This window comes from Xiphophorus hellerii, chromosome 18, assembly GCF_003331165.1.
Source record: "Xiphophorus hellerii strain 12219 chromosome 18, Xiphophorus_hellerii-4.1, whole genome shotgun sequence".
Lineage (NCBI taxonomy): Eukaryota > Metazoa > Chordata > Actinopteri > Cyprinodontiformes > Poeciliidae > Xiphophorus > Xiphophorus hellerii.
The window spans coordinates 4,338,125-4,362,378 of NC_045689.1; the positions used below are offsets into that span (position 1 = coordinate 4,338,125).

Genomic DNA, 24,254 nt, shown 5'->3' on the forward strand with positions numbered 1-24,254 from the left:
CGGACCACTGTCAGTCACATACCTTATTTGGAAATGGGACCATTGCACTCCAGAAGTGAAGAGGGCGCTATTTCCTATAGTATCGGCTGCCTCCCGTTTTTATTTTCTTTTGAAATCTGTGATAGATCTTCATCTCTAGGAAGGATTTTCACTCTGTGCATGTATTTGACCTTCTCTCTTTTATTTACTTCAGCGCAGCTCACAGTTTTTGACAAATTCGGTAGCTTTCTGTGTACTTCTAAATATGCTACTTAGTCGCATCTTTTCGGGCCTGCTAGTGCCTCCAGTGGCGTGGGGTGGTAACACAACTAATATAATTACATTACTAAACGAGAATACCACAAAGTCTTTATTATTTACTATTAATTTCGCCATTACTGGCAACGTAAAAGATAAATTATCTTCTAAAACACCATTTATGAGTTTGAGAAGTTTTTACTTATAAAATATTATTTTATTATTGGTGTTATGTAATATTTAAAATTCCCCAAGGCTCTGAATTTTGTATTTTTATTTTCTGTGAGCCAAAATCATCAAAACTACAAAAATAGATGCTTAAAATGTTTAACTCTCTGAAATAAATGAGAAAAATAATTTTTTTCCCCATGTTCCAATTATTTGAGATGTAGCAGCAGCATGGTAACTTACCAACTAGATGCGTTGATGTTTCTGCCTAAACATCTTTTAAAGTCAGTAGTTGACTACAACAGTAGTTTTTCTTTTTTTGACACTGGAATGGATAATAAGCACATTTTTTAAAAACAATTTCAAATGCATTAAAGTGTATCAGAAATCATTTGATTAGTTTAATAAGCTTTTAAAATTTCTGACCAACTGAATCTGAATGCGTTTTAAAACGTCTAAAAAGTGAGTTTGTGTATAAAGTGTCTGTCATACAGACTCAAACTACTGCAGATTTAATGTTCTGACTGTAGACTTTTTAATATCTCTGTCTATAAAAAATGTTTCTACCCAGCTGTTTCTGTTTTTATCTTGACTTTACTATTCAAGTAACTAAATAAAACTAAACAAAAACATAAAATCTTTGCGGTGGATCTGGACCCAGTTGGTCAGAGTGGACTTGGTCATTTTAATTTTAGTCAACATTATGAACCTAATGGAAATTATCCCAGAGCAATAAAAACAGAAAATAAGACATTTAAGACTAAAACACAGCAAATAATGACAGGCATGTTTGAAATCACATATTGAACATAAATGAATTTGGTTTGAATTAAATATTTTCCATATAAACATGTTTAAATCGTACAATCTCAATGTTTATTGAGTCTGCCGGTTTTTTTTCTTGCAGTGATTTTGTAGTCCAAGTTCAGTTATGCTGAAGTTGCGAGTAAACGGTTAGCGTGTATTAAGGTAGAGGATTGAAAGTAACAAAGTCTTGATTGTATCTTTTGTTAGTCTGAGTAAAGGGCCGTTTTCATGTGCAGTTCCATCTCAACCTTACACAGACAGACATTAAAATGCAGTGAATAAATAAATTTTCAATCAGTTTTCTGCACCAAAGAGTTAAAAACACGTTTTCACCGACGCTCTTTAAATGTGTATATATATGACATTTTAAATGGACATTTGTGACTCTATACAAAATGGACCAGAGTGTATTTGCTTATTTTGAGGTAACGCAAAAGAATTGTTTTCTCCATGTCCCCTAGTTAAATGCAAATGCTTGGATGTGTTGTACGAGTGCATATTGAAGTGTTGAAGTGCAAAAACAAAGACAAACGAGGGGAGCTTGAGGCCTGGCAACAAAACACCACAAGCGTCAAGCGGCAGATTGGACGCCGAAGGCGACCCGGAAGGTGGACACAGCCAGGTTCAAATACTCTGCGCTCCAAATCAACGGATCAGAAACACCTGCAAAGGGGAGGAGCACAAAGACAGACAAAAACAACACCTGCAGCTCAGCCCTTAAGGCCCAGGGCCGTAACACTCCCCTACTAGAGTTTTTACATTAATGTTGGTTCAACCACAGCCTGAGCCTGTCCTTGTAAAAAATAATAAATTTAGCTCATCCCAGTAAAAGTTTGAAACCATTTTTTTGCCCAATGATGTAAGTTATTAAGGTTCTTATGGGTCCTGTTGGTCAGAAGTACTGGGAATGAGACTTCAGACTCCCCTCATTCAACTAGGACAGGGATGAGCAATCCTGGTCCTCGAGGGCCGGTGTCCTGCAACCCTGGTCCAACACACTTGAATCCAATAGGTGAATCACCTCCTAAGTGCAGTCAAGTTCTCCAGAATCCTGCTGATGACCTCATTACTGGACTCAGGTGTGTTGAAGTAGAGATACATCTAAAAGTTGCAGGAGACCGGCCCTCCAGGCCTGGAGTTGCCCACCACTGAACTAGGAGGTGGCCTGAAGTTTATCTCCTTTGGCTGGTCGATGCATCAGATCTCCCGTCGCCCTCGACCTCTCCAACTCGCCGGATCATGTTTGTGGTTGAAATGATCTTTAACAGACTGAGGAAAAACGATCAAAAACCAGAGAGAATATATAAATTCTTTGTCAATATTTATTTGAAGGCTTTACAGCATTTGGAGTCTCTGCTCACTGAACACAGTCAGGAGAAAGAGCCTCGAGCAAAACACAGCATATTGTTTTATAGGAAAGGTTTCATTAAATTCACACAGTTTAACAATCTACTTAGCTACAAAACTGACTGCAAGCATATGCATTTTCTTTCATAAAGCATATTAAACATTTAAGGATGTCATAAGAATGCAAAGAAGAAAATATTCTACAACTTTATAATAATACAGAGTTCAGAGAAACAGCTTCAGAAGACTTTCCCATGAGCACATGCTTTACACAAGAATCATAACACTGTTATGCATTAATTCACTCATAATCATAGTAACTATAAAATGTTCCATCCCATCTGCAAGCTAAGCAGACATGTAGCCTGCATGTTTGTTGCTACATGTACTTGGTCTGCCAGTCACCAGAACCTCATTATTCACACAGAGAGATTTTCTCTCCTTTAAAAAGCTGTTGAAATACTAATTATATGCGTCCATGAATTTCAGGCAGTGAAGCTCGTTTACGGCGTATGCACTCTTTGTGTTGACTACGTAGTTAACTTTATCGTAGTAGGAGATCAGAGGCAGCTTGTTCACATCGTCTGATAAATTTTCCTTCTCCGTCTCATACGGGCCGATCTCGACGGCAGCCATTTTGTTCATGTATTTCTCTCTCACACATTGGTCAAGAGGGTCGGCATGTTTTCTTTGTGTTGGTCTCGGAGCCATGGGTCCACTATGCATTGTGCATGCACTTCCCTACTAAGATGGCGCAGATCACATCTGGTTCAGACTTGTGGGAACTGGATGTATTGGATGGATTATCATGGCAGTGATGACATACACCACCTACAGGCAGGACAAAGTATTACAAGCCAGGATCAACTATATTACATTTGTCACACAATTCAACTAAGACAAGGACACAAGCTGGGTTCATGGCCTGATGGAATTGGCTACCTGACCTTTGACCCCAAATATCCTATCATATGCTATCCTTGCAAGGTTGATGAAGATCAGATTTTGATGAAGTGGGTTTTCTGTTATATTTTGTTTGTTGAATGTTTTGTTTTGTGTTCCCTTCTTATATAAGTTTAACTTAAGTAGGTTTAGTCCAGATACAAATTTCTGAATGTTGAACTTCCTTCCTGCTGCAGGAGCACAGAGACATTTTATCATAGATACATAGACGGATAGATTTCCAGGAGTCTGAAACATGTCTCTGCTCCTTCCTGCGGATGTGAAATGAAGATCATTTTCTCCTGGTTCCTTCAGACTGCAGTCTCCTCCTCTAAGCTGCCTTCAGCTCTGGATCCTTCATCATGATGGTTGTTTTCTGGTCCAGACTTCTGGTTTCTCCTGGCCTGGAAACAGAGGATGGTTCAGCTTCAATCCAAGAACTTTCCCAACTGAACACATCATGCATGATACATGCAGTACCTTAAAGTAGATGACCAGGACTGATCCCAGCATACCCAGCAGGACGACAACCAGTCTGATGATCAAAGCAGTGGGAGAGGCTGAAACTGAATGAAACAGATTCAGGATCAGCTTTCATCAGATGAGTCCAGCTAGAAAATAATCATATAGACCCTTGTTTTCATGCTGCCTGTAGATCTGATCATGAACATTAATATCATCAATCCTCCTCTCTGACCTCATGAATGAGGCAGACAGCTGCTGGTTCACCTGAAGCAGAACTTTTCCTGATGGACTCCATGAGTTTACCTGAGACAGTGAGCTTGAGAGGCTGGCTGATAGAGGAGAAGTTATAGGAGAAAACGTAGACGTGGTAAACGCAGCGGTAGGTTCCTTGGTGGGCGTGGCCAGCAGCAGAGAACAGGAAGAGGGCGGAGTCATCAACAGCTGGCAGGGTCTGGTTCTGAGTGTAGTTAGAGGTGCTGAAGATGAGCTGGAAGGAGCCGCCTTCATACTGAGGTCTGATGGAGCACATGATGCTGAAATTTGAGCCAATGAGGAGCTCAGACCCCTGCTTTCTGCCTGTGGAGACCCCGTCAGTGGAGGAAGAGAGGAAGATGAGCGGCTCAACCAGCAGACCTGGGAACGCAGAGGAAACACAGAGACAACTGGATCTAATCTGAGGTGGAAACCAAGATGGCATGAATGAGAAAGAGACAGGAGCTGATCACAGACTGGTTGCCATGGTTACTAGCATGTTTATACATGATTACTAGCACCTTTATGATAGATCTATAGTCTGTCAGTAATATTTAAACCAGTTTTAGTTTCTTTCTCCTCAAGGTTTCAGGTTCTTAGTTAAAGGTGACGGTTTCTCTGCAGACATCTGGAACCTGATGGAAGAAACATTTTAAAAGAAATAAATATGAGAGTTCAGAGTTACCTGAGCAGATGAGCTCATGGCTCCAATCACTGTTTCCATCCAAAGGTAAACAGTTCTTTAATTCAGATCCTGACTGCATACAGTAAGACCAGATCCCCCAAACTGGTCTCTTTGAAGCTTCCTCTGAATTTCTTGATCATTTCTTGTTCATGTTCCAGTAACTAGACCAAACAGCCACTGGTTTCCACTCTTCTTGATGTATCTTCTCCAGTCTCCCGGCACATCGGCTGGCCTCTCCCACCAACCTGATGTTGTCTTGATCTGAGCAGAGACAGAGAGTTCATTAATGAAGGAAGTGAAGCAGTGAACAGCAGCAGGTCTGCAGATCCTCCTCTACCTGAACAGGTGAGTCCAACAGCTTGACCAGGTGAGCAGCTGTTTCTACCTGAACTCTCCCTGCTGCTGCAGTTCAGCAGAGCAGACTCACTGCCTTCACACAGGAACTCTCTGCTCCCCACTGGAGCCTCTGCTTCTCCATAGAGCGCCCCCTGGTGGACTGAAGGAGGCCCACAGCCAATCTCCCTGCAGACCACCTCTGCATCCTGCAGGTCAAAGTCTTTTTCACACACTGAGGACCACGACTGGTTGGTCTTCACCTCCAGTCTGCCTGAGCACCGGTTGGTCCCTTGAACCAGCCTGACTGAGTCTGTGGATGCAGAAAGAAAAAAGTTTCTTCAACATTTTCACTGAATTTGGTTCCAGTTTGTTCAGCAAAGCTCCAATACAGAGCAGACTCTGTGTGGAGGAACCAACCAACTAGTGGAGAACGGGTGGAGAGGGGAGCTGGGCAGAGTTTTGTTATTTTGAAATCTACTGTTTAATATTCTTTACACTTTTAGCATCTGCTTATACTGCAGGCCGGCCCTGGAGATGGGTGGGAAAAAACTTAAAACAAACAGAGAAAATTACACTACAACATCACAAAGAACCTATGAATTATCAATTATTAATATTTCATCCTTGTCTTCTACAAAGCAAATGTGAGAACAGATTTAATCACAGAATAATAGAAAACTATCATCTTTTTACACTTTAAACTTAATTTGTGGAGGAAGTTCAATATTTGATCAGCTTCTTCTCAATGACATTGAGGTTTTTATAACCCTGAATCTGCTCCACTGGTTCCCCTTTAATCTAATCAAACTTCATTAAATCACTAACCTGGTAAAAACCAGCCACTCTGTAACTACACTGTGATTCATCCAGAGAGTCTGGACTGTGTTGAGCTTTTAAATTTCACCCAGTTGCTAACGTTTGTCCATGACATGCAATGCACCAGATCCACACTAAGAAGTTTACTGGAAGTTTCCTGGGCTGTAAACATGTAGAAAAAATCAATTACCAAGCACTGTTAGATGGAATCACTCAATCAGGTTTACTAGCATATTGTGCACAATACAGAGAACATATAAGAGGATCAATAGTGAAACATTTCCGATTGAAAACTCTTTCAGGCAGAGATAGCAGGAGTTTTATACCAAGGCTGAGGGAGAGACGCTCTGGTTCTCATGCAGCTGCAGGAAAACATCTCCCAACCTTGTGCTTGCAACCCAAACAGCTTCATTTGGTGAGAATCACTAGCATTTAGAATGAAGACAATACAACCAGCAGATATTACCTTACAATAATTTGTCCACCACAAAACAGAGAAGAGCCGTTAAAGTTAATTCAATATTTGGAAGTGTGGCCACCATGGACTGAACTTCCTCCACTGCATTGCTAAAGCTACAGAGACTATGTTTCTAAAATAACAGAAAATAAATCATTGTTCAAACTTCTCCTTCTGTTCGCTGATTGGTCCGGTAGAAAATCTACCAGAGTGAATCCAGGTGAAGTGGAAGAAGCCCAGACTGAGCTGGAAGTGAGAATTTTTTTAAAGTGGAGTTGGAAGCAGAACAGGAAGGCAATGGCCAGGATATGAAATCACCTGAACAGATGATCTCTACATTGCTCTTATCTTTTTGTAACGACACCACAGATCCACAGTGGAGCTGTCTGCAAGCTCCAGCTACTGATGTAAAGTTCCAGTTCCAGTTCCAATATTTCACTGGTTCCCAGTCTCCCAGATCCTTCTTCTCCAGTCTGCCAACACAGCGACTCCTTCCTGCTACCAGTCTGAGTTCATCAGACAGCGCTGGAAGAAACAACATTTACATGTTGGGTTACAAAAAGCAAAGACAGATTCAGGATGTGTTGACAGGATCCTGTTGATCGTGTTTATTTGATCTTTTCTTGTTTCTTCCTCCTGTTAGAGGCAGAGCTATCATGGATGGTTCTAATCAAAGCATCTTTATGTTGGAATGGCCTAGTTAAAGCCCAGACCTAAATGTTATTTACACTCTGTAGTAAGACCTGAAATGTTTCTTATTATTCACCTTTTTTACCCATTTATATTTTATGTCTTTACTGAAACCAACCAAAGTCAAATTCATTGTTTTTGTGTAAAAAGTTGTCAAATCCAACAGATTCTGATTCTGAATGCAGAGCAATCAGAATCAGAGCAGCTCATCTAACCTTGTAGATGAGCTGGTAGATAACTTCCATCGTAAAATTTCAGATGTCATTGATTTCTTTGCCTAAATTAAAGTGAAGGTCGTGTCTGGTAGGAACAAACCTCCATGGAAAAATGTTCAAACATTTAGATCTGCAAGACAATTTAGCCGTAGGGCCGAACGTAAATGGAGTAAAACTCAACTTTGTTTATTATGAAATCTATTAAGAAAGACTGTGAAGCTATCACTCCACACTAAAACATGCAAAGGAAACATTCTTTGCAGAAATCATAAACAAAAACATGAACAATGATTGAGCTTTATTTGCCACAGTTGACAGGCTGACAAACCACCTGACCTGCAATCAAACTCGGCCTGCAATGAATTTGCCAAATACGCTGCAGAGAAAATTAAAAATATTAGAGGGTCAACATTCACTGCCACACAAAATCTAATATGGATGCTATGCCCAAAGATAATAACACCCACAACTTTTCTTCAGAAAGTCCTGCCTGTCATTTCATCTGATCTAATTCAAATATTAAACTCTTTGCTCTCATCAAGTTTTTTCCCCCAGCAGTTTTCAAACCACTGATATAAAATAAAACGATCTGGACAAATAATTACTGCAGAATTACAGGCCGATCTCCAACCTTTCATTCATCAGCTAAATTATTGAAAAGCTGTTTCAACAATTAACTCTGCAAAACAACTGAAACTCTGAGTTCCTTTAAATCTGGACTAAAAACCCAGCTGGTCAGATTTGCTTTAGAAACATAATAAATGAAACACTGAACAACATTTTGATGTGTAACGACGACACTTTGACAAAATGTACTGTTTACTGGTTTACTGTGTGGTGTCTTTAGGACTTTTTGTGTTTTTATGACGTAAAGCACTTTGAACCGCCTTGGTGCTGAAATGTGCTTTACAAATAAACTGATCGATTGGTTGATTGATTCTAATCTGCAGCAGGCGAGTTCCACATCCTGCCTGAGACACTCCCACGTCAGACGGAGCTCAAACGTTTTCACCAACACAACCAGCGGTACCAGAAGCCGGTCCAATGACCGTGGTGCTACTTGGCTCGGTTGGCCAGCAAACGGGCCTGACCAGAACCTCATAGAGAACCTGTGGAGCCAAGAGGAAGATGAGAGAATTCATGCAGAAGGAGCCATTTTATGTGGCTCCACCTGTTTACTGCGCAGATTCAGCGCTGGTGCAGAGTTTCTGCAGCTTCTCCTTATCAATCAATCAATCAGATTTATTTTATAGCACATTTCAGCAACAAGGCAGTTCAAAGTGCTTTACATCATAAAAACACAAAAACCAACAATTCTTGATTTTATTGGCTCCTTAGCAGCAAGTAGACAATATAAACATCACTAACTGTGTAGCAGCAGCTCTATTATCTGAGACAAGAAACAGTTTCCAGTTTTTTGTTTGTAAAATTTAACATGTTTATCAGTCGATCATCTTTAATTTGAACTCTAGTGAATATTAGTGTTTTTGTTTGAAAGTGGAGTCCTACCTGAGCTGCAGAGACACAGAAGCAGCATCAGAGCTGTTTGGTCCATGTTTCCTCTGGATGTGGAGTGAAGCTTCGTCTCTTGATGTGATCAGGATGTGGCTCCAAACTCTGAACACTTCCTACTTTAAGCTTTTTTATCTGCTACTTCCTGAACGTCACAGTTCAGGTCTTTGGCTGCTTTCAGAGACAACGCCTCCTTCCTAGCAGGTCATCATGAAGATGGGTTCATACTGGGCCTACTGGGATTCAGGGGTTTCACCAGTCTCTGTTGTTCCTGTGTTTAGTTCAGTCTTTGTTCTGCATGTGGCCGGAGTGGATCCAGGTGTGTGATCCACTGAAAGAGAACCTGATGTTGTTGGCAGCAGTAGCTCAGCTTCCCTCCAGGAAGGGTCACAGCTAAACAGAAATGAGCCCAGGTGTAGCTGCTATGAAGAGAAGAAACAGAGAGAGAACATAAACTTAATGTCAGCAAAAACTGCAGACATTCAAGGATGGAGAGCAGTAGGAGAAAGAAGCAGAGGAAGGAGAAGTGGTCAGTTTGTCCTCCAGGAGGATTGATGGAACATCTTTAGATTATAAATCTGGAACATCCATCCATCCATTTTCTGTTAACCCTTTGGCTTAACAGAATGGCTTACGGAGGATTGCCGGTGCCTATCTCCAGCTACATTCCAGGCGAGAGGCAGGGTACACCCTGGACAGGTCGCCAGTCTGTTGCAGGGCAACACAAAGACATACAGGACAAACAAAAATGCATACACACACCTAGGGAGAATTTAGAGAGACCAATTAACCTGACAGTCATGTTTTTGAACTGTGGGAGGAAGCCGGAGTACCGGGAGAGAACCCACGCATGCACAGGGAGAACATGCAAACTCCATGCAGAAAGACCCCAGCCCGGGAATCGAACCTAGGACCTTCTTGCTGCAAGGCAACAGTGCTACCCACTGCGCCACTGTGCAGCCCCATTTTGTAATTATTTCCAATTGCATGTAGTTCAGCCTCTGTGTGCTGGCGTGAGCATGCTGAGTGATGCTAATCTGGATTGAAGCTTCAGCAACATTATCAGCTTTGTTGCAACATAACCAGGTTTTTCAGGGTAAATCTAAACTTTAGATCTTCAACCGGAAAAAGTTGTTTATTTCAAAGAGCTGAAATATTTTAGGCCCATTTAACTCAAAACATTTATTATTTAGAATATTAAACACTACCAGCCCCTTTATGTTGCTGCAGCAACATGCATTTATATCATAAAACAATGAATGAAGAGACATGAAAATCTAAAATATTAGCTGAACCTCTGAGGTTCTGACCCAAAATCTGAGCCCGGTTGGACCAAAGTTACCTGTCTGATAGTCGGGTCGGGCTTCTGTGGTGCATTTTTAATAAGCCAGCAGGTTTTCTGACATTACTAATTGCTCTATTGGACAAATGTCATTTTTTACCTCCATAACTTTAGTTAAAACATGTTTTTGCCTGATTATCATCTTGGGATAGTATCACAGTTTCCGTCTGCGTTGGCTGACTCAATGTACTGAATGATGAAATATCCGTCACTAAGCAAAAAGTCACTGACTTCAAAATCCCCCAACAGATTAAAGTTGGTCCAGCGCTACCTGTCAGAGGCAAACATGAGCAGGCTGGAGAACCCCCTGGAGTACTGGGCTAATCATCGGTCACTGTACCCCAATCTGTACAAACTTGCACTTATTTATTTATGCACCCCGGCATCATCTGTGCCATGTGAGCGTGTCTTTTCAAAGGCTGGAGAAGTAGTGTCCAAAAAGAGAAATAGTTTGAAACCAAAAACTGTGGAGAAATTGTTTCTTAATAAAAATGCATGAAATCATCCAAGTTACACAAGCATTAGCCTATTCACTGCCCCCTCCCAAGTTCCACAAGCATTTCACTGTCCTCTGCCTGATTAAGCCCATGCCATTTTTCTAGAGTCACAGAAAAACATTATTACACAACATGCCATATTACATGACACTACTAATTTGGGAATAATTACACACAGAGAATACATTCAAACAATATTTTATTATACACATATGTGTATACATAATTTATGTAGACAAATGATTTCGTCCTACACCTTTTGTGACGTCATTCCCAAGAGCCTTAATAGACAAAATTCAATGCATCACACGTGTTAAGATACAGCTGGCTGTGATTATACACCTGGCCAGTAGGTGGTTTCGTGTGCAGATGAAGCTTCAAGAAATTAACCCTTTCTCGAACCAGTTGGCTCAAGTGGTTCAATGCCTCATGAGGCTTCATCTCACCATCACTACCGGTAGCACTGGAGCCAAGAAGGACACGGCCACACAGCGAACAAACGACAAGGACCCGACGAGGACGCAGACACACAGGTGGCATTAAATACACAGAGGGTAATCACAGAAACGAGACACACCTGGGAATGATCAGGGGGAGACAGGATGGCACAGAGACTCAGAAAACTCAAAACACAGAAAAACACAGATCCTGACAAAAACACATTTAGAGTTAAAACTGAAGAAGTTTACTCTGGTTTAGAGGAATGTTTGTGTTTTATATCTGCAGATTTGTACAAAGTTTAATAGGATTAAAGACACTTTAAACCATGACATGAAGTTTTTTGGTGTATTTTGTGTTTACTGATGATGTTATTTTTAAAAATCAGCTTCAAAAGCAAATATTTTGCTTTGTGCTGTTGCTTTTCTTCTGCAGAGCATCAATGCCCCTCCCCCATCTAATGCTGCAAGTCAGCTGACTGCAATGAAGTTTTCCAGGTTGACTGTTTGGAAAAACTTCCACCAAAATGAGAAAATTTTCATTTTTGTGTTTAACTTAGCTTTAGTGCTAAGCTAAAAATTAGCTCAACTAATAGATTAGTGGAAATTGCTGCTAATTATGACAGAAAAGAATAAAAATTTAACTCAGAAGTTCTAGTTTAATCTGTTGGGGGATTTTGAAGTCAGTGACTTTTTGCTTAGTGACGGATATTTCATCATTCAGTACATTGAGTCAGCCAGAGCAGACGGAAACTGTGATACTATCCCAAGATGATAAACATGCAAAAAATATGTGTTAACAAAAACTGTGAAGGTAGAAATGAATTTAGTGCAAAGGAGCAATTAGTTATGGTTTCTATGCCAAAAAACCTGCTGGCTTATTAAAAATGCACCACAGAAGCCCGACCCGACTATCAAACAGGTAACTTTGGCCCAACCGGGCTCAGATTTTGGGTCAGAACCTCAGAGGTTCAGCTAATATTTTAGATTTTCATGTCTCTTCATTCATTGTTTTATGATATAAATGCATGTTGCTGCAGCAACATAAAGGGGCTGGTAGTGTTTAATATTCTAAATAATAAATGTTTTGAGTTAAATGGGCCTAAAATATCTCAGCTCTTTGAAATAAACAACTTTTTCCAGTTGAAGATCTAAAGTTTAGATTTACCCTGAAAAACCTGGTTATGTTGCAACAAAGCTGATAATGTTGCTGAAGCTTCAATCCAGATTAGCATCACTCAGCATGCTCACGCCAGCACACAGAGGCTGAACTACATGCAATTGGAAATAATTACAAAATGGGGCTGCACAGTGGCGCAGTGGGTAGCACTGTTGCCTTGCAGCAAGAAGGTCCTGGGTTCGATTCCCTGGCTGGGGTCTTTCTGCATGGAGTTTGCGTGGGTTCTCTCTGGGTACTCTGGCTTCCTCCCACAGTTCAAAAACATGACTGTCAGGTTAATTGGTCTCTCTAAATTCTCCCTAGGTGTGAGTGTGTGTGTGAATGGTTGTTTGTCCTGTATGTCTATGTGTTGCCCTGCGACAGACGGGCGACCTGTCCAGGGTGACCCCCGCCTCTCGCCCGAAACGTAGCTGGAGATAGGCACCGGCAATCCTCCGTAAGCCATTAGGGACAAGGGTGAACAGAAAATGGATGTTCCAGATTTATAATCTGAAGATGTTCCATCAATCCTCCTGGAGGACAAACTGACCACTTCTCCTTCCTCTGCTTCTTTCTCCTACTGCTCTCCATCCTTGAATGTCTGCAGTTTTTGCTGACATTAAGTTTATGTTCTCTCTCTGTTTCTTCTCTTCATAGCAGCTACACCTGGGCTCATTTCTGTTTAGCTGTGACCCTTCCTGGAGGGAAGCTGAGCTACTGCTGCCAACAACATCAGGTTCTCTTTCAGTGGATCACACACCTGGATCCACTCCGGCCACATGCAGAACAAAGACTGAACTAAACACAGGAACAACAGAGACTGGTGAAACCCTGAATCCCAGTAGGCCCAGTATGAACCCATCTTCATGATGAGCTCCTAGGAAGGAGGCGTTGTCTCTGAAAGCAGCCAAAGACCTGAACTGTGACGTTCAGGAAGTAGCAGATAAAAAAGCTTAAAGTAGGAAGTGTTCAGAGTTTGGAGCCACATCCTGATCACATCAAGAGACGAAGCTTCACTCCACATCCAGAGGAAACATGGACCAAACAGCTCTGATGCTGCTTCTGTGTCTCTGCAGCTCAGGTAGGACTCCACTTTCAAACAAAAACACTAATATTCACTAGAGTTCAAATTAAAGATGATCGACTGATAAACATGTTAAATTTTACAAACAAAAAACTGGAAACTGTTTCTTGTCTCAGATAATAGAGCTGCTGCTACACAGTTAGTGATGTTTATATTGTCTACTTGCTGCTAAGGAGCCAATAAAATCAAGAATTGTTGGTTTTTGTGTTTTTATGATGTAAAGCACTTTGAACTGCCTTGTTGCTGAAATGTGCTATAAAATAAATCTGATTGATTGATTGATAAGGAGAAGCTGCAGAAACTCTGCACCAGCGCTGAATCTGCGCAGTAAACAGGTGGAGCCACATAAAATGGCTCCTTCTGCATGAATTCTCTCATCTTCCTCTTGGCTCCACAGGTTCTCTATGAGGTTCTGGTCAGGCCCGTTTGCTGGCCAACCGAGCCAAGTAGCACCACGGTCATTGGACCGGCTTCTGGTACCGCTGGTTGTGTTGGTGAAAACGTTTGAGCTCCGTCTGACGTGGGAGTGTCTCAGGCAGGATGTGGAACTCGCCTGCTGCAGATTAGAATCAATCAACCAATCGATCAGTTTATTTGTAAAGCACATTTCAGCACCAAGGCGGTTCAAAGTGCTTTACGTCATAAAAACACAAAAAGTCCTAAAGACACCACACAGTAAACCAGTAAACAGTACATTTTGTCAAAGTGTCGTCGTTACACATCAAAATGTTGTTCAGTGTTTCATTTATTATGTTTCTAAAGCAAATCTGACCAGCTGGGTTTTTAGTCCAGATTTAAAGGAACTCAGAGTTTCGGTTGTTTTGCAGAGTTAATTGTTGAAACAGCTTTTCAATAATTTAGCTGATGAATGAAAGGTTGGAGATCGGCCTGTAATTCTGCAGTAATGATTTGTTCAGATCGTTTTATTTTTTATATCGGTGGTTTGAAAACTGCTGGGGGAAAAAACCTGATGAGAGCAAAGAGTTTAATATTTGAATCAGATCAGATGAAATGACAGGCAGGACTTTCTGAAGAAAAGTTGTGGGTGTTATTATCTTTGGGCATAGCATCCATATTAGATTTTGTGTGGCAGTGAATGTTGACCCTCTAATACAGGCATGTCAAACTCAGTTTGACTCTGGGGCCGGATCCAGACTTTCTGTTCTCAGGTGGGCCGGATCAGTAAAAGAATGTCAACTCCAAATATTTAGCTTTGTTTTTCAGTACTATGTGTTATCATTCAGCCTACATTTGTGGCCTACCCTACATATTATAATTATAGATGACAAGGGATCTTTTCTGAGCACAACACATTTATTCAACAAACAATGGAAAAAAATGATTTTCATGTTTGGGTATGAAAGTGTTAACTGGTTTATTTTAACAGTTGATTGAATGCAGTTTTACACCTGAACCAACTCACCACAATAACAAACTCAAGTGGGAGCTATGAAAAAAATATTTTCGCCTTAATTGTCATACTGCTTTGAAGTAAATACAAAAAGTGCAGTGCATGGGCAATAAGATTAGACTACGTCAGATCAAACTACTAGGCTGGGCCTACTGAAGCTGAGAACAAACTGCACAATATCAATTGTCTTTAATATGAAATCAGATGAATCTTATTTTTAATTATCTGTATTCACGAGTGCAAACAAATTTTGTGTCATCCCACTTTTTTTTCTCTCTCTCAATGCACTCCTGCAGTCTACTTGCTGCTGCTGGCTCCTGAAACTTGGCATCTTTTTGCCTTCACAAGTGCATCGATATTAGGTGTCAAATCCTGAGTAGCAGCACATTTAACAATGTCATTCAAGTGTTTATTTGTTAACCTTGAGCGCTGCTTTGTTTTATTATTATTCATTACCGAAAACACCTGTTCACAAAGATAAGTAGTCCCAAACATGGATAGAACCTTTGCAGCCATGGCTGTTAATTTGGGGTAACCTGGCACGAGATATTGATAAAACGTATCCAATCCCACTGACCTAAATTTATCCTTCATAGCGGAATCGCACTGCAAGTCAATAAGCTCGAGTTGAATGTCAGCTGGCATATCAGAAGGCTTCGCTGTAAATGGCAAGCGAAAAAAGCCAAATTTGTTTTGAAGTTCACCGAATACCTGAAACCTCTGCTCAAACTCTTGCAGCAAATCTGTTATGTTATCTTTATATTTATCCAAATCATTATCGGGACGGCCCGGTGCCTCCGGACGCACAGCTGTGAGACAAGAGAAATGCGCGGTGTCACCGTTGGATAGCTGCGTCTCCCACAGTGACAGTTTCATCTTGAACGCACTTATGCTGTCGTAATATTGAGTGACAACTCTGTTACGGCCCTGCAATTTAGTGTTAAGTGTATTCAAGTGTTGTGTAATATCAACCATGAACGCAAGATCCTGCACCCATTCCTTGCATTTAAGTTCCTTTACTGGGCATCCCTTCTTCTCCATGAACTGTCCAATTTCCCCTCGTAGCTCAAAGAAGCGCTTAAGTACTGCACCTCTGCTTAACCACCGCACGTCAGTGTGGTATGGTAGGCCAGCATGAATGTCATTATCACTGAGAAATGTGTCAAACTGACGGTGATTTAGCCCGCGCACTCTGATGAAATTGACAGTTTTCACAACCACACTCATAACATGGTCCATTTGCAGTGTTTTACAACATAACGCCTCCTGATGTAAAATGCAATGAAATATCCAAAACTCTTGTCCTCCATTTGCAGTCTGTACTTTGTCACGGAATTTTGTGGCAACGCCTGCCTTTCTCCCGATCATTGATGGCGCACCGTCGGTAGCCAGGCTCACGGCACGGGACCAGTCCGCTCCCACCTTGTCCAGCGCGCCAACGAGAGCGCTGAAAATGTCATCTGCTGTTGTGGTGTTATTCATAGGCACCATTTCAAGAAGCTCCTCGGTGATGGTCAAAGTTTCATCAACACCTCTAATGAATATGGCCAGTTGAGCAATATCTGTGACATCGGTACTCTCATCTATTGCAATTGAAAATGCGATAAATGACTTGATTTTCTCTTTCAGTTGGCTGCTCAAGTCACTTGAGAGTTCTGTCACCCGATCTGCGACAGTGTTCCTTGTTAGACTAATATTGGCAAAAGCAGGTCGCTTTTCAGGGCACACGACTTCTGCAGCCTTCAGCATGCATGTTTTTACAAACTCCCCATCAGAAAATGGCTTGGATGCCTGCACTAGCTCGTTGGCAATAATGTAGCTGGCTCTTACAGCCTCATCAGAAATATCGCGGCTGCGTGTAAAAGTAGACTGCTGTTTCTTCAGACCAGCGACCAATTTGTTTATCTCGTCTTTCCTTATTTGTCCATTCAAGTGGTCAAACTTTTCTTTATGATGAGTCTCATAGTGGCGCCGAATATTAAACTCTTTGAATACTGCAACTTGCTGATTACATACCAAGCACACTGGTTTTGCGTTCACTTCCGTGAATAAATACTTCTCAGTCCATTTTTCCTGGAACCCTCTGCATTCTGTGTCCACTTTTCTTTTTTTTGACAGTGCCATTTTGGGAAGGGTGTGTTGACCGATAACTTGTTTAGTAGTGGTGAATGGTGAAGTAAGATTGCCAGTTTATTTTTACTTGGACGCATCACATTGCGAATGTTTACATCCTGTTACTAACTCGTATCAGTGCCACATGCTGGACGTGAGCGCTTTTACACATTTACTGCCCTCTAGCGGCCGGAGGGAGCATTTGGTTTGTATTTATTTTTAAAAAATCACAATTTTTGATAGAAATGAGCTAGAGACTCGCTTTTTTTTTTGACATACTCAGAAATTTATGCCGGGCCGGATTAAATCATCCAACGGGCCGGGTCCGGCCCGCGGGCCGTATGTTTGACATGCCTGCTCTAATATTTTTAATTTTCTTTGCAGCGTATTTGGCAAATTCATTGCAGGCCGAGTTTGATTGCAGGTCAGGTGGTTTGTCAGCCTGTCAACTGTGGCAAATAAAGCTCAATCATTGTTCATGTTTTTGTTTATGATTTCTGCAAAGAATGTTTCCTTTTTATGTTTTAGTGTGGAGTGATAGCTTCACAGTCTTTCTTAATAGATTTCATAATAAACAAAGTTGAGTTTTACTCCATTTACGTTCGGCCCTACGGCTAAATTGTCTTGCAGATCTAAATGTTTGAACATTTTTCCATGGAGGTTTGTTCCTACCAGACACGACCTTCACTTTAATTTAGGCAAAGAAATCAATGACATCTGAAATTTTACGATGGAAGTTATCTACCAGCTCATCTACAAGGTTAGATGAGCTGCTCTGATTCTGATTGCTCTGCATTCAGAATCAGAATCTGTTGGATTTGACAACTTTTTACACAAAAACAATGAATTTGACTTTGGTTGGTTTCAGGAAAGACATAAAATATAAATGGGTAGAAAAGGTGAATAATAAGAAACATTTCAGGTCTTACTACAGAGTGTAAATAACATTAAAGTCTGGGCTTTAACTAGGCCATTCCAACATAAAGATGCTTTGATCAGAACCATCCATGATAGCTCTGCCTCTAACAGGAGGAAGAAACAAGAGAAGATCAAATAAACACGATCAACAGGATCCTGTCAACACATCCTGAATCTGTCTTTGCTTTTTGTAACCCAACATGTAAATGTTGTTTCTTCCAGCGCTGTCTGATGAACTCAGACTGGTAGCAGGAAGGAGTCGCTGTGTTGGCAGACTGGAGAAGAAGGATCTGGGAGACTGGAAACCAGTGACATATTGGAACTGGAACTATAACTTTACATCAGCAGCTGGAGCTTGCAGACAGCTCCACTGTGGATCTGTGGTGTCGTTACAAAAAGATAAAGACGGCAATGTAGAGATCGTCTGTTCAGGTGATTTCATATCCTGGCCATTGCCTTCCTGTTCTGCTTCCAACTCCACTGTAAAAAAATTCTCACTTCCAGCTCAGTCTGGGCTTCTTCCACTTCACCTGGATTCACTCTGGTAGATTTTCTACCGGACCAATCAGCGAACAGAAGGAGAAGTTTGAACAATGATTTATTTTCTGTTATTTTAGAAACATAGTCTCTGTAGTTTTAGCAATACAGTGGAGGAAGTTCAGTCCATGGTGGCCACACTTCCAAATATTGAATTAACTTTAACGGCTCTTCTCTGTTTTGTGGAGGACAAATTATTGTAAGGTAATATCTGCTGGTTGTATTGTCTTCATTCTAAATGCTAGTGATTCTCACCAAATGAAGCTGTTTGGGTTGCAAGCACAAGGTTGGGAGATGTTTTCCTGCAGCTGCATGAGAACCAGAGCGTCTCTTCCTCAGCCTTGGTATAAAACTCCTGCTGTCTCTGCCTGAAAGAGTTTTCAATCGGAAATGTTTCACTATTGATCCTCTTATATGTTCTCTGTATTGTGCACAATATGCTAGTAAACCTGATTGAGTGATTCCATCTAACAGTGCTTGGTAATTGATTTTTTCTACATGTTTACAGCCCAGGAAACTTCCAGTAAACTTCTTAGTGTGGATCTGGTGCATTGCATGTCATGGACAAACGTTAGCAACTGGGTGAAATTTAAAAGCTCAACACAGTCCAGACTCTCTGGATGAATCAAAGTGTAGTTACAGAGTGGCTGGTTTTTACCAGGTTAGTGATTTAATGAAGTTTGATTAGATTAAAGGGGAACCAGTGGAGCAGATTCTGGGTTATAAAAACCTCAATGTCATTGAGAAGAAGCTGATCAAATATTGAACTTCCTCCACAAATTAAGTTTAAAGTGTAAAAAGATGATAGTTTTCTATTATTCTGTGATTAAATCTGTCCTCACATTTGCTTTGTAGAAGACAAGGATGAAATATTAATAATTGATAATTCATAGGTTCTTTGTGATGTTGTAGTGTAATTTTCTCTGTGTTTTTATCTTAAGTTTTTTTCCCACCCATCTCCAGGGCCGGCCTGCAGTATAAGCAGATGCTAAAAGTGCAAAGAATATTAAACAGTAGATTTAAAAATAACAAAACTCTGCCCAGCTCCCCTCTCCACCCGTTCTCCACTAGTTGGTTGGTTCCTCCACACAGAGTCTGCTCTGTATTGGTGCTTTGCTGAACAAACTGGAACCAAATTCAGTGAAAATGTTGAAGAAACTTTTTTCTTTCTGCATCCACAGACTCAGTCAGGCTGGTTCAAGGGACCAACCGGTGCTCAGGCAGACTGGAGGTGAAGACCAACCAGTCGTGGTCCTCAGTGTGTGAAAAAGACTTTGACCTGCAGGATGCAGAGGTGGTCTGCAGGGAGATTGGCTGTGGGCCTCCTTCAGTCCACCAGGGGGCGCTCTATGGAGAAGCAGAGGCTCCAGTGGGGAGCAGAGAGTTCCAGTGTGAAGGCAGTGAGTCTGCTCTGCTGAAGTGCAGCAGCAGGAAGAGTTCAGGTAGAAACAGCTGCTCACCTGGTCAAGCTGTTGGACTCACCTGTTCAGGTAGAGGAGGATCTGCAGACCTGCTGCTGTTCACTGCTTCACTTCCTTCATTAATGAACTCTCTGTCTCTCCTCAGATAAAGACAACATCAGGTTGGTGGGAGAGGCCAGCCGATGTGCCGGGAGACTGGAGATGTTACATCAAGAAGAGTGGAGACCAGTGGATGTTCGGGATGGTTACTGGGACATGAACTCAGCTGCTGCAGTTTGTGCTGGACTGGACTGTGGTTCTGCTGTTTCAGCAAGAAATTCAAAGGCAGCTTCAGAGAGACCAGTTTGGTGGATCTGGTCTGACTGTTTCCAGTCAAGATCTTCATTAAAGAAATGTTTACCTCATGGTAGACACAGTGATCAGAGCCATGAGATCATCTGCTCAGGTAACTCTGAACTCTCATATTTATTTATTTTAAAATGTTTCTTCCATCAGGTTCCAGATGTCTGCAGAGAAACCGTCACCTTTAACTAAGAACCTGAAACCTTGAGGAGAGGGAAACTAAAATAATTTAAATATCCAGATAAAGTTTTCAGTTTAGCCACATAGATGAACAAAAACTCATTATTTTAATAACTTTTAATCTCTGCTGCTTTGAAGTCGATGCATCAAAATCCCAGGAGGAGTTCAAGGAAATCAGACATTTTCAAAACATGAAAATTAACAGAAAATTAAATTTTGATCCAAAATGGTGGACTTACTGTTTTTAGTGAAAATAGCAGGAAAACCTTTTGTTTGTTATGTTTGTTGGCCTGGCTGAACTAGGGGGCGCTGTTCAGCCGTATTTCCAAATTTATTTTTAATTCAACTTTAATATTAACAATTTCACAGAGTTTAAAGTTTGTTTGACATTTAGTGAGTTTATTAACATGTTTATGTCCCAAAAATCTGATAAATTCAGCAGAAATAAAAATGAATGATAAAATTCCAGGTACAGTCGGTTTCACTTCACCTTTGATGCTCTGAGTTTTTCTAGTTTGGTTTTCTTGGCCTTTATTTTTATCAAACTCAGAGATGTTTCCATGTGTATCTATAAAAATAAAGTTCTGAAATATTTTAAACCTTTTTTCTTTCTGCATCCACAGACTCAGTCAGGCTGGTTCAAGGGACCAACCGGTGCTCAGGCAGACTGGAGGTGAAGACCGACCAGTCGTGGTCCTCAGTGTGTGAAAAAGACTTTGACCTGCAGGATGCAGAGGTGGTCTGCAGGGAGATTGGCTGTGGGCCTCCTTCAGTCCACCAGGGGGCGCTCTATGGAGAAGCAGAGGCTCCAGTGGGGAGCAGAGAGTTCCAGTGTGAAGGCAGTGAGTCTGCTCTGCTGAAGTGCAGCAGCAGGAAGAGTTCAGGTAGAAACAGCTGCTCACCTGGTCAAGCTGTTGGACTCACCTGTTCAGGTAGAGGAGGATCTGCAGACCTGCTGCTGTTCACTGCTTCACTTCCTTCATTAATGAACTCTCTGTCTCTGCTCAGATCGAGACAACATCAGGTTTTTGGGAGAGGCCAGCCGATGTGCCGGGAGACTGGAGATGTTACATCAAGAAGAGTGGAGACCAGTGGATGTTTATTCTAGTTACTGGGACACGAACTCAGTTGCTGCAGTTTGTGCTGGACTGGACTGTGGTTCTGCTGTTTCACTAAGAAATTCAAAGGCAGCTTCAGAGAGACCAGTTTGGTGGATCAGCTCTGAATGTTTCTGGTCAGGATCTGCATTAAAGAACTGTTTACCTGATGATGAAAACAATGATCAGAGGCATGAGATCATCTGCTCAGGTAACTCTGAACTCTCATATTTATTTCTTTTAAAATTTTTCTTCCATCAGGTTCCAGATGTCTGCAGAGAAACCGTCACCTTTAACTAAGAACCTGAAACCTTGAGGAGAAAGAAACTAAAACTGGTTTAAATATTACTGACAGACTATATATGTATCATAAAGGTGCTAGTCATGTATAAACATGCTAGTAACCATAGCAACCACTCTGTGATCAGCTCCTGTCTCTTTCTCATTCATGCCATCTTGTTTTCCACCTCAGATTAGATCCAGTTGTCTCTGTGTTTCCTCTGCGTTCCCAGGTCTGCTGGTTGAGCCGCTCATCTTCCTCTCTTCCTCCACTGACGGGGTCTCCACAGGCAGAAAGCAGGGGTCTGAGCTCCTCATTGGCTCAAATTTCAGCATCATGTGCTCCATCAGACCTCAGTATGAAGGCGGCTCCTTCCAGCTCATCTTCAGCACCTCTAACTACACTCAGAACCAGACCCTGCCAGCTGTTGATCACTCCGCCCTCTTCCTGTTCTCTGCTGCTGGCCACGCCCACCAAGGAACCTACCGCTGCGTTTACCACGTCTACGTTTTCTCCTATAACTTCTCCTCTATCAGCCAGCCTCTCAACCTCACTGTCTCAGGTAAACTCATGGAGTCCATCAGGAAAAGTTCTGCTTCAGGTGAACCAGCAGCTGTCTGCCTCATTCATGAGGTCAGAGAGGAGGATTGAGGATATTAATGTTCATGATCAGATCTACAGGCAGCATGAAAACAAGGGTCTATATGATTATTTTCTAGCTGGACTCATATGATGAAAGCTGATCCTGAATCTGTTTCATTCAGTTTCAGCCTCTCCCACTGCTTTGATCATCAGACTGGTTGTCGTCCTGCTGGGTTTGCTGGGATCAGTCCTGGTCCTCTACTTTAAGGTACTGCATGTATCATGCATGATGTGTTCAGTTGGGAAAGTTCTTGCATTGAAGCTGAACCATCCTCTGTTTCCAGGCCAGGAGAAACCAGAAGTCTGGACCAGAAAACAACCATCATGATGAAGGATCCAGAGCTGAAGGCAGCTTAGAGGAGGAGACTGCAGTCTGAAGGAACCAGGAGAAAATGATCTTCATTTCACATCCGCAGGAAGGAGCAGAGACATGTTTCAGACTCCTGGAAATCTATCCGTCTATGTATCTATGATAAAATGTCTCTGTGCTCCTGCAGCAGGAAGGAAGTTCAACATTCAGAAATTTGTATCTGGACTAAACCTACTTAAGTTAAACTTATATAAGAAGGGAACACAAAACAAAACATTCAACAAACAAAATATAACAGAAAACCCACTTCATCGAAATCTGATCTTCATCAACCTTGCAAGGATAACATATGATAGGATATTTGAGGTCAAAGGTCAGGTAGCCAATTCCATCAGGCCATGAACCCAGCTTGTGTCCTTGTCTTAGTTGAATTGTGTGACAAATGTAATATAGTTGATCCTGGCTTGTAATACTTTGTCCTGCCTGTAGGTGGTGTATGTCATCACTTCCATGATAACCCATCCAATACATCCAGTTCCCACAAGTCTGAACCAGATGTGATCTGCGCCATCTTAGTAGGGAAGTGCATGCCCAATGCATAGTGGACCCATGGCTCCGAGACCAACACAAAGAAAACATGCCGACCCTCTTGACCAATGTGTGAGAGAGATACATGAACAAAATGGCTGCCGTCGAGATCGGCCCATATGAGACGGAGAAGGAAAATTTATCAAACGATGTGAACAAGCTGCCTCTGATCTCCTACTACGATAAAGTTAACTACGTAGTCAACACAAAGAGTGCATACGCCGTAAACGAGCTTCACTGCCTGAAATTCATGGATGCATATAATTAGTATTTCAACAGATTTTTAAAGGAGAGAAAATCTCTCTGTGTGAATAATGAGGTTCTGGTGACTGGCAGACCAAGTACATGTAGCAACAAACATGTAGGCTATATGTCTGCTTAGCTTGCAGATGGGATGGAACATTTTATAGTTACTATGATTATGAGTGAATCAGTGCATAACAGTGTTATGATTCTTGTGTAAAGCATGTGCTCATGGGAAAGTCTTCTGAAGCTGTTTCTCTGAACTCTGTATTATTAGAAAGTTGTAGAATATTTTCTTCTTTGCATTCTTATGACATCCTTAAATGTTTAATATGCTTTATGACAGAAAATGCATATGCTTGCAGTCAGTTTTGTAGCTAAATAGATTGTTAAACTGTGTGAATTTAATGAATCCTTTCCTATAAAACAATATGCTGTGTTTTGCTCGAGGCTCTTTCTCCTGACTGTGTTCAGTGAGCAGAGACTCCAAATGCTGTAAAGCCTTCAAATAAATATTGACAAAGAATTTATATATTCTCTCTGGTTTTTGATCGTTTTTCCTCAGTCTGTTAAAGATCATTTCAACCACAAACAGGATCCGGCGAGTTGGAGAGGTCGAGGGCGACGGGAGATCGGATGCATCGACCAGCCAAAGGAGATAAACTTCAGGCCACCTCCTAGTTCAGTAGTGGGCAACTCCAGGCCTGGAGGGCCAGTCTCCTGCA

General features: G+C 41.5%; 2 protein-coding genes across 6 annotated transcripts in view; one reads left to right on the plus strand and one right to left on the minus strand.

The window, feature by feature from the left end:
- Window positions 1-2,516: 2,516 nt before the first annotated feature.
- Window positions 2,517-24,254, minus strand: part of LOC116737674 (scavenger receptor cysteine-rich type 1 protein M160-like) — a 39,249-nt gene continuing 17,511 nt past the window's right edge. The window contains exons 7-9 of one of the 2 annotated variants that reach the window (XM_032591015.1): window positions 4,270-4,599; window positions 3,982-4,067; window positions 2,517-3,905 (exon numbers count right to left, since the gene is read on the minus strand). In XM_032591015.1, the coding sequence (XP_032446906.1) occupies window positions 3,813-3,905; window positions 3,982-4,067; window positions 4,270-4,599 (509 nt within the window). In that variant the 3' untranslated portion in view covers window positions 2,517-3,812. Of the gene's footprint in view, window positions 3,906-3,981; window positions 4,068-4,230; window positions 4,600-24,254 lie in introns of both variants that reach the window. The other variant, XM_032591012.1, reaches the window with a different exon arrangement.
- On the plus strand, window positions 13,095-24,059 carry LOC116737671 (scavenger receptor cysteine-rich type 1 protein M130-like). 4 transcript variants are annotated; one of them, XM_032591008.1, is made up of 9 exons: window positions 13,095-13,445; window positions 18,112-18,321; window positions 19,608-19,916; window positions 19,993-20,292; window positions 20,993-21,301; window positions 21,378-21,677; window positions 21,979-22,308; window positions 22,517-22,596; window positions 22,673-24,059. In XM_032591008.1, the coding sequence occupies exons 1-9, from the start codon at window positions 13,400-13,402 to the stop codon at window positions 22,763-22,765; spliced, it is 1,977 nt and encodes a 658-aa protein (XP_032446899.1). In that variant the 5' UTR covers window positions 13,095-13,399; the 3' UTR covers window positions 22,766-24,059. The 4 variants fall into 4 exon arrangements, with proteins under 4 accessions (XP_032446899.1, XP_032446896.1, XP_032446898.1 ...); XM_032591005.1 differs by having other exon boundaries at window positions 21,979-22,347; window positions 22,511-22,596; window positions 22,673-23,009; XM_032591007.1 differs by having other exon boundaries at window positions 22,511-22,596; window positions 22,673-23,009.

Coding starts and splice junctions, on each gene's coding strand:
- LOC116737671 (XM_032591005.1), top strand. CDS start 13,400: ATGGACCAAACAGCTCTGATGCTGCTTCTGTGTCTCTGCAGCTCAG. Junction 13,446..18,111: donor TCTGTGTCTCTGCAGCTCAG/GTAGGACTCCAC, acceptor TGTTTCTTCCAG/CGCTGTCTGATGAACTCAGA. Junction 21,678..21,978: donor GCATGAGATCATCTGCTCAG/GTAACTCTGAAC, acceptor CTGCGTTCCCAG/GTCTGCTGGTTGAGCCGCTC.